The sequence below is a fragment of the Globicephala melas genome, chromosome 1 (genome assembly GCF_963455315.2).
Source record: "Globicephala melas chromosome 1, mGloMel1.2, whole genome shotgun sequence".
Classification (NCBI taxonomy): domain Eukaryota; kingdom Metazoa; phylum Chordata; class Mammalia; order Artiodactyla; family Delphinidae; genus Globicephala; species Globicephala melas.
The window spans coordinates 161,741,998-161,760,324 of record NC_083314.1 but is presented as its reverse complement, the minus strand read 5'-3'; the positions used below and the strand labels follow the sequence as shown (position 1 = coordinate 161,760,324).

At 49.4% G+C, this 18,327-nt stretch overlaps 1 protein-coding gene across 7 annotated transcripts in view; it reads right to left on the bottom strand.

Annotated features, from left to right (window-relative positions):
- The window catches only part of PHC2 (polyhomeotic homolog 2), a 102,600-nt gene that overhangs the window by 1,759 nt on the left and 82,514 nt on the right, over nt 1-18,327 (bottom strand). For all 7 annotated transcript variants that reach the window (XM_060308176.1, XM_060308172.2, XM_030870220.3 and 4 more), the window contains 5 exons: nt 8,026-8,228; nt 6,195-6,324; nt 5,245-5,359; nt 4,056-4,197; nt 2,827-3,103 (listed from right to left, as the gene is read on the bottom strand). In XM_060308176.1, coding sequence (XP_060164159.1) covers nt 2,827-3,103; nt 4,056-4,197; nt 5,245-5,359; nt 6,195-6,324; nt 8,026-8,228 — 867 coding nt within the window. The remainder of the gene's footprint in view (nt 1-2,826; nt 3,104-4,055; nt 4,198-5,244; nt 5,360-6,194; nt 6,325-8,025; nt 8,229-18,327) is intronic.

Below are 18,327 nucleotides of genomic sequence, written 5' to 3'. Positions count from 1 at the left end.
AACTGAGGCCTCTTGCCCAGAGCCAGCTCCCCGTTGCCATGTGAGCGCAGCACCTTGGAAGGGGGTCCTCCAGCTCCAAGCCCTCAGAAACTGCAGCTCTGGCTGCTATCGTGACTGAGCCCTTGAAAGATAACTCCGTGCCCAGCTAAGCCGCTCCACAGAACTCTCGAGGTAAGAAGTGATTACTGTTTGAAGCCACTAGTCTTGGAGTAATCTGTTTCACAGCAGTACGTAACCAATGCAGATCTGGGTACTTGGAAGATGGGTGCTGCCATCACCACACCTTCACCACGCGGGCGTGGCCTTGGACTTGGCAGTGGGCCGGAGCTGGAGGGACTTTGAGGAGAGCGGCAGTGAAGGTCTAAGGTTCCCTGAGAGACGGGAGTGAGAAGCCTGATGGTCTTGGAGGAAACTGCTGGAGAGGCTTAAAGGAACGTGAGGAAACTTGCTGGAAATTGGAAGAAAAGGGATCCTTGTTATGAAATAGTAGAAAATTTAGCAACACTGTTGCTGGTGGTAACCCCGTGGGCATGAGACGCCTACTGAACGTTGCTTGGGCTCAGGAGACCTCAGGCAGACTGCTGCAGGTGCCACCTGGCCTCCCACCGCGGCCGTGGGAAACGCGAGGAGGGACGAGGTCGAGGAAAACGAGAACAGGAAGGAGCCTGGATTTGCTGATTTTGAAACTCCTAAGCCTCTCCAGATGGCAAATGATGCTAAAATTAAGAAATGGTTTCTAGGCAAAGACCAAATCCAGGACACAGTCAAAGAGACACAGTCTAAAGACAAAACTGCGGGGGTGACTTAAATCTTTTGTTAAGACCGCAGAAAGCTCTAAGGTGCCGCCTCAGAGAACTGTTGGATCAAACGCTCTCTCAGGATTTTATGGGCGTGCCTCACAGAGCCTCTCCATTCAACGGCCCAGCTCCTCAGACTGTTAAGGGCACTGTCCCTCGGCTTCAGAAGAAACCTAATGTGGAGTAAGGCTTGTCTTGAAGACATTGTTGGATAACATTCATAAAAAGCCCACAAAGAGTAAGAGAGAATCGTCTGGCAGAAACACTGCTCACATGGACGGAAAGGATCAGAGGTATTGTGAAATAAAAGCAGCAGGAAGCAGGCTGAGAAAACAACTCCACAGGCTGCCTTTCATGGGAAAGGAAGGATGACTCAGGGTGGAACCAAGAGCGAAAGAGAATCACCCCGGGCTTTGAGTCCTAACCAAGGAAATGCCAACACATGCCCTGGTATGGACTGGTGACTCCTGTAGCCTCCTGTGTTCTCCCTTCTTGAACGGGGCATCCTGAATGGGCACGTCTACCGTGGTTACCCGATGCCCATCCCACCATATCCTAGGTTTGTGGAGGGAAGTGGATAACCCGTTCCTCGTTCCCAGGTCTGCAGATTGAGAGGAATCATCCCTGAGGAGCTGGACCCAGTGAGCCTCATCCGTGCCTGGACCTGTGTTAGATGCTGAGATCCTGGACCTCGAACCTCCGCTGTAATGTGATGAGACTTGTGGGGCCTCGGGTAGGGGTGAGGGTATTTTGCATGAGGGAGGAACATGAATCACTGGGGTGAACTATGGGAGTAGCCGGCCTCCAAGTAGCTCCCAATAATCCTTGCTTCCCTTTCATGCTTTCATGAGTCCCTCACAATGAATGGGGTGACCTGTGTGGTCAGCAAGATATTGTTGAAGTGACAGAATGTGATTTCTGAGGCTAGATCGTAAAGGGCATGGTGGGTGGCTTCCACCTTGCTCTCTTGGATCACCCCCTGGGGGGACAACTGGCTGCCACGTCACGAGAACACTCAAGCGTGAGCGTTCTGAAGAGACCCGTGGGAGAGTGACCGAGGCCTCCTGCCAGCAGCCACACGCTCCCTGGGAAGCGTGTGAGTGAGGCACCCTGGCAGATCTGACAGCCCCAGGTGACCCTTCACATGGCCTTGGCTGGCCTTGGCCGACATCCTCATCACAACCTCCTAAGAATCCCTGTGGCAGAACTGCCCGCCTAAACCGCTCCTGAATTCCTTATCCACATGACCTGTGCCATAACAAATCTGGGGGATGCAGCAATAGATAATACGCTGGGTTAAGCGGCAGAGCCAGGATTTGAGCCCAGTTCTGTTTAACTCCGAAGCCTGCTCTTAACCACTATATCCCACTTTGGTCTCTGAGTGAACGGGCTCATGGTCACCACTGCCTGACCTGGTCAGTGGCTGGGTGAGACTGGCAGAAGAAACAGTGGAGAAGCTCTGGTCCCGACGAGTGCAGCCGTGCAGATGGGAGGTCTTTCAAGCTTCATTTCTAGATCCTACCTTCGAGACCACCGGCACTGCACACCCAGGGTCACGTGCAGCTACCGGCTCCTTTACATGCTTGCGTGTCTCTGCTTAGGCTGCTCCCTGATGCCGTCTCTCCATCCGGCACAGGCCTGCTTGTCCACCGTCACTCAGTGTAAACGTTCTTCGTTCTAACGTTCTCCTTGACCGATTTCCTCCACTCCCACTTGACACGCCTCCCAACTCATCCCGGAGACACACAGGGTTGGTCACGTCATCACCTTCACACAGGCCCCTCACCGAGCCCACAGATACGGCAGATTACAGCCACGGAACATTACAGTCGGCGCTCCATGCTAGAATGTGAGCTCTTACTGGCAGGCACCTCCTCCTACTCATCTCTGCCCCCCACCCCGCACCCCGTTCCTGAACCCAAGCCTCTCCTTGAACTGCCCGGTCTCTCCTGGTGGCGGCAGGTGAGGTCTCTCACACCCTTGCTTTCCTTGCTACTCCAGGCAGGCGTGGAACTTCCAAGGACCTTACCTGGCAGAGAGCGGATGAATTCGTAGACATCTTCCACATTCCATTTGGTGGGCTCGCTTGGCAGGAAGTGGTGCCCCATGCCCACCAGGTCCCGCATGTGCACGTCAGGGAGCTCCAGGTCCCGCTGGCCTTGTCGCCGGCGGGAGGTGGATGAGCTGGCTGAGATGGGTGACAGGGGCTCCTCGTAGCTTGAGTTGTCGGAGCAACGGCTGGAGTCTTCCTGGCTGTGTGTTAGCTGCAGTGCGGCAGCAACTGAGAGGGGTACAGTGCCTGCTGGCTGGGAGCACAGAGAAACGGTTTTCTTCAGGATGGGGGCATAAAGCACCTCTAACAGAGCGCTGGGCAAAGGCAGGTATATTCTCCCTTTTCTATGTGGTCTGCTACTATGTATCTGAATTCGAGATCAAAAAGCATCTTTTGCCACGTCCCCTCTCTGATCCTAAGCAGAGTCAGTGCCAGTACTGGAGCATGTACCACACTATGCTGCAATGATCTGATTCTACGTCTATTCTTTCTTCTAGATGTGGGGTTTTTAACCAGGGCTCTATGGGTTTAGGGGGATGGTCTGTAAACCACCTGAAATAGCATGTAAATTTTCTTGTGTGTGTCTATATTGGACTGTAGCTTTCATCAGATTCTTAAAGAGGTTTATGGCCAAAACAATAACAATAAACAGCAAAATACACATAAGGTCTGAAGCATCATACTAGGCTCTGAGTTCCTGGAGCACAACTTAAGAGATTTAGTGCCTAACAGCTCCTGACGTACAGCCAGTGCTAAAACATACTTAATGAACAAACACCCACGTTCCTGGTAGAGACCTTCAAGGACTCAGTGCTCTGATGTTCAGAGAGGCAACAAGGAGGGGAAGTAAAGGGTGTCGGCTGCCTCTCACCTAGCCCTCCTCGGAAGGCAGGTGCTACCTGGGACAGCCTGTCTCTTCAGGCAGGGGAGCCCCGTAAGTCAAGGATGGAGGCAAACTGGAAGAAAGGGGTGAAGTCGGGGCAAGGTCACGGAGGAGGGAAAGTTGAAGCACCCATGGGTCTACATGAAGGGACCTATGAAGGGACACGGGGAGACGGCTTGACCTGACAGATCATGAGAGATGAGAACGTGACGCAGCACTGATGCCAGCAGCGGAAAAGGACGGCGGGCGTCCCGGGTCGTGTCAGGAAGGGAAGTTGGTGGGGACCCGAGAGCACGAGCTGCAGGCTCCGCCAGCCTCTCACCTGCTTCTTGGTATCCTTGGTAAGTGTTGGCAGACTGGCTTTGCTGGCCCGACGGCGGTTGTGGGTTGCGGCTCCCGCCTTCTGCAGCTTGCTCCGGTCCGAGTGGAAAAGGCCCACTCGTTTGGTGCATCCCACATTGTACCTGCCAGAGCCGGGGAACAAGGGCGGTCAGGGCAGTCGCAGGGCGAATGGCCCAGGAGGAGAAGAGCAGCCAAGATACTTGGCAAAAGCTGCGTCTGCCTCCTCGTCCCAGTCCTAAGTCCATCACTCAGTACTAGCTGTGTGGATCTGGGCAAGTCACTTAGCCCCTCCGTTTCCTTATCTAGCGCTGGGGAGGAGACCACTCACTTTCTGTAACCGGTCTGGCAATAACATAAGCTAACGTGTGCAAAGTGCCTGGCACAACTCGGATCACGGTAAGAACTCAGGGCTGCCACATTCCACTCCACGTATCACCGGGGCCGGGAAACTAGTGTCCTCCGTCCTGACAGAGAACAGCTTGGCAGAGTTGGCAGAGGTGCGGGAGGCCCTCCAGCGCAGCCTGTGGGGAGGGAGGGCTGCGGACAGCCCTACTCCAGCTGGTGTGCAGGGCGTCTCTGCCTGGGGCCTAGAGAGCTCCTCTCTTCTGGGGGCTCAGGCCTCTTCCCTCTCGGCACAAGGATCACTCTGGGCTTAGAGTCAGCAAGTCTAGATCCCCAGCTCGAAGGCTTTAGGCGCAATTACTTCTCCTTGTGCCTCAGTTTCCTAACATGTATAAAGGGCACGATAGCAATACCTGCCCCACAGTATTACTTTGAAGATCAGATGACATGATGCATATTAACACCCAGCACAGAGACTCACACACAGCCGGTCCACAGTAAACAACGCTGGTGTTTACTGTGATCATCTGTCTTCTAAGCTGCGCAAACGCTCGCAAAGGAAACGTCTGTAGCCAGCGCAGTGGCTCTGGGCAAAGCTTCCGGTGGAGGCTTCGGTAAACCCTAAGGAGATGGGAGCTGCCAAGGGCGGGTGCCAGTGGGACCCAGGAGGGCCCGACAAGCTACATGCTGCTTCCTTCCCTTGGACCCTTGCCGCCTGCCCTGCTCTGCTCATGGGAGTTCTTTGCTGCTTCCAGGCAGGTCACGGAAATAAGGAGCTGGGTACCAAGGCGCAATCCCAAGAAAAGGGAAGGGGCTGAGGCTCTCACCTTTTTGCACAAGCCATGGAGCAGAAGCGCTTGGAACGCTTGAACTTGTAGGCAAAGTCCACCCGGCCACAGAGCTCACACTTGAGTTTAAGGGGAGTACCCTCCTCTTTGGATTCTGAAAAGCATGAAAATCGGTAAGCGCGGACAAGGAGTAGTCCCCACAGGACTGCCCACAGCCCCACCCCGGGCCACTTTGCTCTGTCCTGCCTGCAGCAGCGGCTTGGAGAGTGCCAAACTGCTTTGTCGCTATTTTTGGAAGGGCTGTGGTTTCACCCCTGGAAAGTATCCGAAGGTGTCCAAAGATGGCCCCTGGACATCCGGCAGTTTCTGCTTCTAAGGACTATGAGACAAAGCACGGGTGGGGAAGAACCAGCGCCCCTCTTTATGACCCTGGAAGAGAGCAGGCGCTCACAGGGAAAGCTTCAATGCTGTCACCACTGATCTGGAACTACCCCGCCCTTCCCTTGAGGTGTCCAGTTGGCTGCCGGCCTGGGTAACAGAGCCCAGGAGTTCTGCAGCCTACGTGGGCGTCCCGTCCCGCCTCCACTTAGTCGGTGGCTCGTGCGGCAAGTGCAGCCCTCGCTGGCCCCCGTCCCGAGTGCAGGCTCCCGAGGCGGTAGAGGAAGGGCACGAGCCACCTGGGGCTGCTCCTGCAGGCCTACAACTGGCGAGTGACTCACGCGGGCAAAGCCGCTCTTGGAATCCTGGGGCTGGCAGGAGTGGGGCTGGAGACAGGCAGGGCACACTCAGTTCCCCAGGGGCAGGAACTGCCGTCCGTTTTCTAGGGACAGGGCTGAGCGGGCACAGGACAGGGCAGTCTGGTCAGCTGACATGTTCACACGCTCCCCGGCTCAGAGCCCCTCCGTGGATACTGGGAAAGGACCTTCCAGCCTTGCTGAGTCCTGTTCAGCCCCGCCAGAAGCCCCGGCATCCAGGGTCTGAGACGCTACCTTGCAGATAGGGCTCCTCCATCTCTGAGTCAGTGGTGGTGGTATGGTCCTGCTGCGGAAGTTTCTCAGGCAAGAACCCCTGTGCATACTTCTTCTTGAGATTCCCCACCAGCAGGGATGAGCGTCCCACCTAGGGGACAAGGCAACATGGAGGCCATGAGGGTCAGGTGGGCATGCTTCCTTGCCATCCAGCCTCATCAAAATTACATGTATAAAGCACCCAGGCACAGATGCCCGCCCCTGTATCACCATCCAGGTACACCCTGCTCAAGGCCTGTTTTGCTGTTTAGCTCAAGAGGCAAGATGCCGATGACCACCAAAGCACAGGGATGGAAATGGCTTCAACCCAGGACCAATGGATGGCTTAGGAGGTCAGGAGAATATCTACTTTTCCAAGCGTCTAGGGGACAGAGATGGAGGCAGGGATCAGGTTTCCCGCAGCACCAGGACAAGGGCCGGGCCCCAGCACTCACGCGTCACGGGGCAGGAACACAGCTGAGGCTGTGTGTGACTGTATGTGTGACACACAGACCCAGCCGCCATTCCTGGATGCCTTACTGTTCTCTCCCTTACCACTGCCCTACCCGAGCCAGAGGGACAGGCAGCCACGGAAGAGAAGAGGAAAACGCGGACACTGGGCCACACCGGAAAGCAAAGGCCCTCGGTGGTGCCAGGATCCCAGACTAGCTGATTCACTCTTTGGTGCACTCCCTTTGTTGCCTTTTGTGCAGGCAGCCTGGTTGCCAGATCTCCTGGGCGATGCTGGGGCTGCTGTCCAATCAGCATCAATCCTGTGAGATCAGCTGGGTTCTGGAGCTTCTCTAGGGGGCCAAAGGGAGGACCTAGTCTAATGAGGGAAGGTATGTGACAGGGCTAGAGCTACTTATAGCTAAGGTGCCCCAGGCCTTGACCGACCTCCAGAGGGAAAGAGGACAAGAACCTGTCTTGGCATTTTTGTCTTTTGGCATTTTAGAAGGGCAGTCCACCCATCTCAGTTCATCAAGCCCAGAGGCTTCGGCTGACTATTCACACCACTCGTGGATCCAAAGAATGTGCAAAAGATAGATGGCCTCCCATGAAGATGTTGTGTCTCTAACAGCCAGTTAAGTTTATCACGAGAGAGGCTGGAGTGCACCTGGCGCTGGGCTCCTCCCACCTAGAGAGCAGGCCACCTGTCTCACCAATTCACACTGTGCACTGCTGGCTCTGGGTGCTGTTCTAATGAGCCATGTTCTTGATTCTTCTGTGTTTCCCCTTGGTCTTATGCTTTAATTGGAGACACTTGATGAAGTGCCCCTTTCTGGAGTGCCCCTCATTCACTCCCCTTTCAAGGCTCTGTCCCCAGAAAAGAAGCTTCAGGCTGTAACTCTGTTCGCTTGTCTTCCATTCAGATAGATCTTGAGAATTCTCTTCTACACAGCTTCCTTTTGCTCTCTAACCAGCCAACGTGTTGCCATTTGGGGGTTGTGGCATTCAAACCCGAATGCCAAAGTCCATCACCCTGCAGCACCAAATACCCCAATGTGAACCCCTTCTAACCAAGGGGTTCGCACTTCACCAGGCAGGGACACGGCTGAGTCTGTGTGGCAACTTCCAACCAAGGGGTCTTGCCAATTATTCTTAATCACTGACCCCTTCTGGACCTTAGGAAGACACTCAATCCTAGAAAGCAAATGGCTCTGATATTCCTTTGGGGGAAAATTAGCAAGGAAAGAGCAAATTTTTCACATTTTCAGAAATTTTACACGGAAATGTAAAGCTATTCTAATACACATCCAAAGTATACTTATTAAAAAAAAAAAAAAAAGAGGGGAAAAGAAGTAGTCCGTACCGGGAAAGGCTCCGCCCCCTCCTGGATCACAAACCCTTCGATAACATGCGTCAGGATTTGGGGTTTCACAATGGCCTGTGGTGGTTTATTCTCACCATTCTGGGGGGCAGTGCCGGTGATGCTGGAGGCAGAGTTTCCGTTCCCTGAGGTCATGCCGGGGCTGCTGAGGTCGGTCAGTGCATGAACAATGCCCTGCCCTGTCTCTGTACAAGGGAAAGCAGGAAAACACAAGCGGGGGGCGGGGGTCAGAACCAGGTCTAGGCCAGTAGCAGAGCAGGGACTCAACACTGCCCGACGATGCAAACCAAGCAGTCCCCTCCCCCAGTGACCCATTCAAAAGTGGTACAGTCTCAGTGGACCCACCACCAAGTGAGACTACAGTGTGTTCTGCAACAATGCAGCTCATCCGCCAGCAGTGTTTTCTTAATTTCCCAACTGTGCTTAGTCCAACCAGGTTACACAGGCAAGAATTCTGCCTCTGAGGAGTTAAGACCTTGGTCAATATTGATCTGGACAAACAAGTTAACATTCTGCTCAAGGGAGAAAATGTATTCAAGGTGACATCTAAAACCAAGATGAAAAGCTGAACTAGGTATAGGGCTTGGGGCATGAGGGGGTTTGGGGCAGAGAGGAAATGAACCTTCTATGAGGTTCCTCAGGAAAGGGTTAGATTTTAAACGTGCTGTGAAATGTCAAAGTACTGAACCCCACGTGAACATTTTAACACAGATCCGCCTCATCGGAGACTGGTTATTTGGGATCACTGCATTAAGACATGCGTGTATTCTGTTTCTCCACCGAGGAAGCCCCTAAGCAGAGCTGAGGTTTTCTGTGCTGTTCCTGCAGGTCTCCTGCCCCAATCAAGCCTCTTGTCCAGTTCTCAGCTCCACATCCAATCTGATTCTCGGCCAACCACAGACTCCTTCCCTCCAAGGAGAGCCTTGCTTAAGATTTCCTCTCCACGGGGCTGCCAGCCTTTCTCTGAAGAGCCTGACAGAGCTCCAGTAAGTATGATGAGGTGCCTTTACAGAACCACACCACAAGGGACCCCCTTTCCTCCACTCCAAACAGTACCTCTCCTGAGTTGCTTCATTGTTTTAGAAGCAACTTTCCTCTCTTCACTTTTTTAACTCTTTCCCCACCCCCCCTTCCCAGGGCCATTCTCTACCACCGCCAACTGTGTGAAGCTGAGGTTGCCTTTAACCTGGAACTTCCTAAAAAAGAAAAAAAAGAAAGAAGAAAAGAAAGAAAAAGCCATTTCTTTATTGCAACAAGCCTACTGACAGTAAGCATAACCCAGTGTGAATGTACGTATTACACACTTTAAAAAGAATTTCAGTATATTTATTAGCTAAGTAATTTTTGCACAAAATTTATATGAAGATGCTCTTATTTCATGTTAAAGATCTAAAAATCCCACCACAGAACAGGAATTCACGATGCTTAATTATGTGGCATGGAGAAATCAAAATAAACTCATTTTAGAAAAGGTTTATAACCGGCTCATTTTCTTACTAGTAGTCCTAATGTGCAGTAAACGGGGATAAATCTTTTTTGTTAAAAAAAACAGTTGGCCATGACACATGTCTTCAGTACTCAGACCTCTGTAATTCAACTATAATAAATTTCAGAGCTTAGCAGGAGTTACCTAAGAGATGTGATTAATGAGATTTTTTAAAAATTAATTTTTTTGGAGACAGTCATACCAGCAAGTTAGAAAAATTCGTTTACGTGTTTATAGTCCTTTGAAGAAAATTGTTTGACATTTTTGACCTTTCTATAGGGATGGAAAATTTCTCCGTTAGAATCAGTCTTTCTAAAATTGTAAAGGTGTTTGGGAACTAGAAAAAAAAAATCTTTCCTTAACAATCCATGAATAACTAGGAGGACTGAGTTAATTATACAATCAATCAAATTAAGTTTCTTTGCTTTTAAATTTTAAATATTTCAGTCTATATTTACATAATTACATTTTTGCTTGTATATTTTAAAGTATTTTAAATATGCAAAGAAACAATCTATTTTATTTAAAATAATGAATAAATGTTAAAATAGAAAGCTTACTATGTAAGTTAAAATCCTATTTTTAGATGATGGCTATTCCCCTCTGATTAGAGCCTAGTAAAATATTCCCTGGCTTCGCTAATGAGCTACTGTACAGATTATAGAGTCACAAGATTAGAAAGTCTGGTTCAACCCCTTACCAATGCTTGACCCTTCCCTATAATAGCCCCACCCAGTGATTTTCTGGCATTTGTTTGAATACCTCTAATGACAAAGGAACTCACTACCTCTGAAGTAGTCTGTTCCCAACTTGGGCAGTTCAATTAATAAGTTCTTCCTTATAATGAGCCAAAAATCTATCTTCTGTTAATTTCTGTCCACGTACCCTGGTTCTATTTCTTAGACCACACATAACAAGGCTAATCTTATTTGTATAATGGGCAAAAACACAGGCTTAGACCTGGCTTAGAGACTGGTCTCTATCACTCAAGTGGATTAGGGACAAGTCCTCTTCTGTCTCTGACCCTTGGTTTCTCCAGCTATAAAATACAGACAATAATAAGACCTACCCTTTAGTGTTGCTACAAGGACTAAGTGAGAAAATGAATAGCAATGAAGTGCTAGCACACTGGGAAACACTCAAGAAATGCTCTTGGTGTCATGAAGGATGTCACTTATGAGCCCAGTTTACGTTCTCTCCTCCAGGCCACACTCCCTCTGCTCCTTTGACGACTTCTTATATAAAAGGTTGCAAATTCATCATCACCCTAGGTCTTCTTTGCCAGCATCTTTTAAAGTCAGGTACTCCGTCAATAGTAACATAATATATCAAGTGTATTGATCCAAGAGATCCTGTTGGTAAGAGTTTTGTTTTGTTTCTTTCAAACACAATCTCGTTCCTCGCTGAGAGCACAGATGGAGGGCAATGAGTGACTGCCTTGTTTTAGTTTATCATACTTCTATGGAATTAATCCATTCTCCTCTGAATTCTGGGATCCTGCCCACCTCCCTCTTTTCACTGATATTTATCACCAAACAGCTGCTGATACCCTGTCTCCTTTTATGGGATCTCTCCAACCTTGTTCGACTCTTCTCCTTACCCCCTCTACCCCCTTCCCTCCTGTCTCTCAGATCTGTGCCTACTAACGTACACTGCAAGACGAGGCGGGGGCTCCTGAGGTCAGAGTCCTTCCTCGTGCCAAATACAGGAGCCAACAGAGACATTCACGAGCTCAGAGGCTACAGAGCCAATACTTAACTCTGGGAGGAAAAAGACTTTTTGGGAATCTAAGTTTTTAAAAAAGGATCTTATTAAGCAAGAGAACAAACTAATAAACCCCTTCACCACAACATTATAAGCTATCACTCTCCACTATATCTCTGGGCCAGGTTACAGGAGACACAGAATCCAAGGGACGGAAGGGAGAGCGTTTTACGACTGTACAAAGGTTTGCAGCTATTTCGCTTTGCAGTCATCTTGTAGGCAATACCTTATCATGTGCTTGAGTCACAGAGGAGTCTGGGCTATTTCTGGAATGACCATATACAATCTCACCCCCTGCCAAGCTCAGCACACTGAGATTAATTTAATCTGCTTCCCGTTCTCCCAGACTGCTTTGCAGCCTGCTTAAGGGAAAGCCGCTTAAACTTGCAGAAACCTGCCCTGTTGGCCCTGAGGCCAGATGGAAGACAGAGACAAAGAAATTCTCTATCTTTGGAATTCTTCCTTACTCAATTCCCTTGACCAGTCCCGAGGCTGTAAGTGCTGCCGGGTTTCCCACAGGTCTCAAATGCCTTCATACAGAGTTAGCTACCTGGAACTGAAAGGTGGAGGCCAGGACACCCTGAGTAGGAGAGGCTGCAGGAAGGAAATAAAGCCAAGCTTCAGTGGCGGTGGTGGAAGGGGGAAGTAGAATCTAGCCTTCAATTGAAGCTGACCACAAAGGGCTAAGTATTTGGATCAGAATGAACAAAACAATGTGTTCTGGGGGAGTTGTTACATAACATAGGCCTCAACCTTGTAGGTCGCTTCTCAATCTGGTCTCACAGGCGCTGGCAGAAACAGCCCTTATAGGGACTGGATTAAAATAGGAAGGACCCCCCCAGTGGCCCAGTTTGTGAAATTATCTGCTACAGGGCCGGTCTCCTCTGCTAGGCAAAGCAGGTGCCGTTAGGTGGGGGCTGTCTCGGTCTCATCTGTATCTTCAGGGCTAACCCAGCGTCCAATATATAATAGCCATTTAACGGCTGCTGAGCTGGAGCACGGGGAACCCGTGGGCTCCGTCTTCACTCTTGACCAGCGTACAGATCTCCTTACTCTTCCCACAGCAACCGGTCACCAGCTGAGACTGGCACATCACTTTCTGAGGTGATAATGACGAGAGGGAGCAGCCGGGCTGGTGCCTGCCTACGGGGGTGGCACTTCTGGGTACCTGGCTATAAAGAAGAATGAGAGCTATTCCTTAGCCCAGTTCTTCCTGTTTGAGTGAGGATTTCCTCAGCAGAAGGGAGATACAGCATTAAATTGGCCCCAAAGGCTGCAGCTCTGGGTTCCCTGGTCCCTTTGAAACACTGATGCTGGCTCCAGGCATTTGGAAAGGCATGATGACCTCTAGAGGCAGAGGCCCGAGACGCCTATAAAAACGGCCCCACCCCCGGGGCCAGGAGGTAGGTGCCCAGAGAGGCCGAGCTTTCCTGCCCACTGAGGACAGAGGTCAGGCTGGCTCCAGCCACGCACCATCTGGGCCACTTCGGAACCAGTTATGGTGCTCTTTATAAGCACAGGTAAGGCAAAAATCGTCAGTTATGCTGAAATATCGTTCAGTACTAACATTTATTGTGGGTATTTCAGATGACCTGGCCACTCATTCTATTTGCCCCTAAAATAAGTCCCCTTGAAGACCTGACTTCAGAGGAAATGAAGGGCAAGCAGAGCCTCTCCCTCTACCCTTCAGCGTGGCCAGTAGCTATTTCCACTTTCTCCAGACCTGAGGAGAAAGGGGTATTTTAATTTACAAGACTTCTAACTACCCTTGCTTGGCAGCAGCAGGAGAAAGACAAAGCTAATGAAGTTAATACAGGATTCAAGGAAGCAGAATAGGTGATAACATGGATCATTTGCCTGCAACAAATTCTGCTCGACAAATGGCAAAACAAGGTCGCTTATACAACACAGAGCGTTCTCTCCAGGCCCCTGGCTCTGAAGTCCGGCTCACTGTGCCTGAGCTTAGCAGGCCAGTCACGTGGCCAGGAGGGGTGACAGCAGGATTCCTAAACAACTGCCTGCTCTAGAGAGACCCTGAGGGGAGCACCTGCAAAGTGACGCCCAGGGAAGCCACATCCCAGACAGGGAGCAGCTGACACAGACCAGATGCACCTGGTGCTAACAGAGCACGGCAAGCTGAGGGCTGAGCCCTCTGGAAAGGCTGTGGCCTCCCTTTACAATCTCATTAGTTATATTTGGGCCCCTAAAGAAATCAGTGCTGCTCTGAAAGTGAGGGAGGTAAGATATCTCATTAAGCACCAATTTGTTGAAAGAAAGAGAGACAGAGGGAAAGAGAGAGAGAGGGGAGGGGAGGGGAGGGGGAGGGGGAGGGGGAGAGGGGGCGGGGAGAGGGAAGAGAAAGGCAAGGAGGAATGGCGGCTTTGTCCTGGGACCCTGACAGAGTATTCCATTAAAGAGATTCATTTGGTTAACAACCTGCTTTAAAATGCAAATATACACCTGTGGCCATTCACACCTGGCTGTGAATCACTTAGAGAAGCAGATAGCTTTCCTCCCCATTTAGGGATGAGGTTTGCTGGGCGGACTGGGGCATGAAGAGTGGACGTTTTGGATCAGGGGCACTAGATCACAGAGGACTGGAGTTAGAAGGGCCTTGGGTCTAACATCTTAATTTCCCAGAGGAGGAAAAGGGTGCATAGTCAAAAGTGTGCATTTTAGAATCAAGGCAAGAGTGGGTACCACCTAATTTGGAAGAGAGTACCTTCTAAAACAAGCACAAAAGAAGCCCTTAGAGAGCTGGGAAAATTGTAGGCCCCTTCCCACCCAGGGTCCCTCCTGAGAACCAGAAGGCTGGAGGTACCAATGCCAGATGCTTGGAGCATTTGCAATTCTGCCAAGGACCGAATTACTGTCAGACCCACGAAAAGCCCCTGGCTCCCAGACGCACAGCAGGCCGCGGCTGTCTCACACAGGTGCCCTCATCATCCTGCCCCTCGGAGCACTTCTGCTCTTAGGGGCCTCTCCCGAGAGGGAAGAAAGGGCTGTGACAGGAGGATCCCTTTGGGGCGCTTTGCCGAGTCACAGGAGGGCAAGGCCCTGGCTCCATACCTGGTGCCTGCCAGGGAGGTGGCGGCCCAATGAAAGGGAAGCTGGGCCAGGTTGCCTCAGACGCGCCTCGGTGTCACTGCGGAGCGACCTTGTTGAGTCTGGGTTAAGAGGACTGGAGAGCAGACAGGCTTCCTGGATCCTAAGCATCTGGGTCTGGCAGGGGGGGCTCCTCCTCCTCCCTGGCGGCCATTACCATACAGCTGACTCTCAGGCTGTCTCTTAGGACACCGGCAGAGAGAGCGGGCCTTCTGACTCACCCACACTCCCCAGCTAAAGTGTACATAAGCTGAATTGTAAACAGCTGAACGTTTTCCAAGCTGCCACCCCCAGCTCTGGAGGAAAAAAATCAATGGAGCGACAGCCAGCCGCCCCCGCGTGGCTCGGATGGGAGCCAGGGGGGATTTCCAAACAGCTGCAGCACTGCTGCCCGGCCCAGGCTGAAGACCAGGTCCCACTCAGCAGCAGCACCTGCGCTGGTCAACGTGCGATGGCTCACTAGCCGCAGGGAGCCAGGGACAGAGTTCAAAAAAAGCTGTGCAGCCCTACGGTCTCCAGGGCTGCGGTCGAGGGCTCCCAGATATCCTAACATCACAGTTCTCTAGCAGACGCTGTGATTTCACAAGGCAAAAGGTCTGGAACCAACAGGAGAGGCTCTCCGCTAGAGACATCAGGATCACAGGAGACAAGAGGAAAAATGGCAGAGTGGAAAGGCCACCAGCACTGGGGCAGACCTGGGTTCATACTCTGGTTCCATCTTTGATTACCTGTGTAGCTAGCTTCAAGCACTTGGTACCTGCTCTGCACCTTAGTTTCTCCGTCTATAAAAATGACAATCATGCTGCTTACCTTGCAGGGTTACAGGGAATGTTAGAGTTTATATATGTAAAATGCCTGGCACTGATTACATTTAGAAGCTGTGCTACCCAGCAGTTAAGACTGGGATCAGAAAGACCCTATGCTTAAATCCTAGTCTGTAATCCCAGGCAAGTTACTCTAGGCCTCAGTTTCCTCATCTGTAAAATGGGGTACTCATCTCTGTCCCACATGGCTGTGGTAAGGATTAAATAAGACACTGCAGTTACGACACAGTGGAAGAGGCCTGACATGGCTATTGGAGAGCTCCCATCACTGAGACTCGAGAGATTAGGAAACTGCCCCAGTCTCACGCACACTGAGCCTGGCCTCTGGCAGCCCCAGAGCAGAGCTGTTCTTTCACTGGTCCAAACTCAGGCATCATTCATGTTCCTCAGGTGCTCTGGCCTACTCAGTGTGCTGTCCTTGCACTCCTGAAGTAAGGCTTCGGGAAGAAATCTTACTTCCACTTTGACAATGACTGCAACACAAGGGAAATGCACCTGCCCTTTGGGGCAGACCACACGTCCCAATTCACCTTCAACAGTCGTTAACCCAAAGGACATGACAACCGCCAGATTCCCTCCCTTCCTATGCATTTCTTTCATAAAGAGTCCCAGGGTATTACACAAAAGAACCCCAGGAACCAGAAAAGAAAGAACTCAGGAACAAATAAAGAACCACTTTTCCTAGTGGTTCTTATAATGCCAGGAGGCGGTTTAGCCTGTGAAAAGAAATTACTTTAAAAGGCTGAAGAGAAAATCATGGAAGATGGATTTATAACAGTTAAAAAACCAACTAGAAATGTTTAGAAAATTCTCTTATTTACCAACTGCAGAAGCACTAATATTCTTAGAGAAATGGGAGAGGGAGGGGGGGGGAGAGAGAGAGAGAGAGAGAGAGAGAGAGAGAGAGCACGCGCGAGCGTGAGCGCACACGCACGTGCTAGAGAAAGCCAAACCTCAGTTGTCCTTGTCTATATAATGGGATAGATAATACTTACCTTGCAAATCAAACTTCTTGATCATTTCTGCCCCCCTTCCTTTAATAACCATTGTCTAAGTTTTCAATCATGCTACCAATCAGCTGACAGAAGAGATTAATACTGATTACTGGAGGCCTGGAAATGTGGACTTAACCAATTTTTAAAAAAACGGTAGTTGATTCACATTAATTTTGTTTTAATTTACAGTGTCAGTTGCTTTGATTGTTTAAAAATGTCTTAATATAGCTGTGTGGATTTAGGCCACATATGGATGGTTTCAAATAGGCTAAAGATATCAGTAACTAGGGATAATTATACAGTATTTGAGACATAATAGCCATGCAACAAGAGCTTTAAAAATAACTCCCAGCAGTCATGAACTCTCATTTTCTTGCCAACGGTCTCAATATTCAGCATCAGGCCTGCTTCTCCTAATCTACTGGAGAAGAGTTGGTTATGACATGGCAGCTAACAGTCATCTTTTCTTAAGAGAAGCTATGACAAATTTCACTGCTAAGAAGAAAATCATCCAAGAAACAGGTTTTTGCTTTCAAGAGAGTCTAACAGCAAACGGGGACTCTCTTCAACATCTGGATTCATCTTAGAACACTGGAAATCCCTATTTAATAGCAATCATTTCTTTGGCAGATGTAGAAAGAATGTTCTCTTTTGGATTTAACTAAAAAAATCATTTGGAAATTTCAAGTATAGGAAAGCACATCCCTTTTCACTAACTATAAATAAATTTGGAAGGGGAAGGAAAAAGAACAACAAACCATTAAGTTTATTATGCTGGCCTAGATGGTCTTACAATGAATCACATAGCAACAATTTATTATTTAAATTATATGCTATGTTTCTTACTATATTTTATACCTTCAAAAACTAATCACTCTTAACTGTATAACTCGATTAACTATAAAAGAGCCCATCTCGGGACTTCCCTGGCGGCCCAGTGGTTGAGACGCGGAGCTTCCAATGCAGGGGGCGCATGTTCAATTCCTGGCTGGGGAACTAAGATCCCGCATGTCTTGGGGCGGGGCCGAAAAAAACCACAACCATTTCTTGACCATGGCAATTATATTCTACTTTTGTTATTGATGGGGGAAAAAAGCCCTGAATCTGTAAGACTGTTGTCTTGGATAAATAAATGGTTGATTATTTTCCTAACAATTCCAAAATGTCATAAAGTTGAATTAAAGATGGTTTGTTTCAGAGTTTCTTTGCAAGCATCAAATCAGTGTTCTGATGTAGCTAAACTCAAATTGAAATTTTTAAATAAGTCAATGCTTAAAATGAAACCTGCATCTATTTGAATTGTGAATAAGTAATTCAAGTTATCTTGAACAGGCCTACTTTAAACATTTTAACAGAACACATACTCAGAGTCTTTTTAACTGGTGACTCACACTGTAGTTTAAAGCATGCCATAAAAACACTGAAAACATAAATCAGTATATGTTCATACCTCTACCTTGAGGGGTAGTCCCAGCTTTGATTTCCACCAGACAAGGTGCTAAGTCACTGCAGACAGTCATTTCTGTTACTGGTACAAAGGCCTCATGAGAGTAGATTGCATAAGGCAGCCAGTCCTCACCCTGCTTTTCCACGGGGGTGGAAAACACAAAAGAATCTCTACAACCACTTTTGTGAGATTCCTCCGGACCACAGAAAATCATCATCTTCATCTTCCAGTTGCAAAATGGCACAAAAGAAAGGGAATAAAAGAGAAACTATGCTTCTATGAAGGTGTCTCATTTCCCTACTCTCAACTCTAGTAGATGTATCTTTTCAGGAGAGAATCTTTTTCAGGATGGGACCAAATCCGTCTGGAGAGTAAACGGCACTGCACAGCTGGGAGAACTTTAATATAAACTTGGACTGACCGAGAGGAAGAAAAAACCCTCGGTGAGTGTCACACTAACACCGAGCAGCGTTACCAGAAAGGGAGCCACCATCCTACTCCCTAGTTTTTTCAACTTAAATTTTATGTTGGTTTACTGATCCATGCTAGCTCAAAGTGAAGGACTTTGATAGGAAGGGGGTGAACTTAATTCAGCAAATAGTTACCGAATGCCTAGTGTGAGGCCTAAAGCCCAAAGGAGGGCAGAGACTTAGAGGAAGCGTC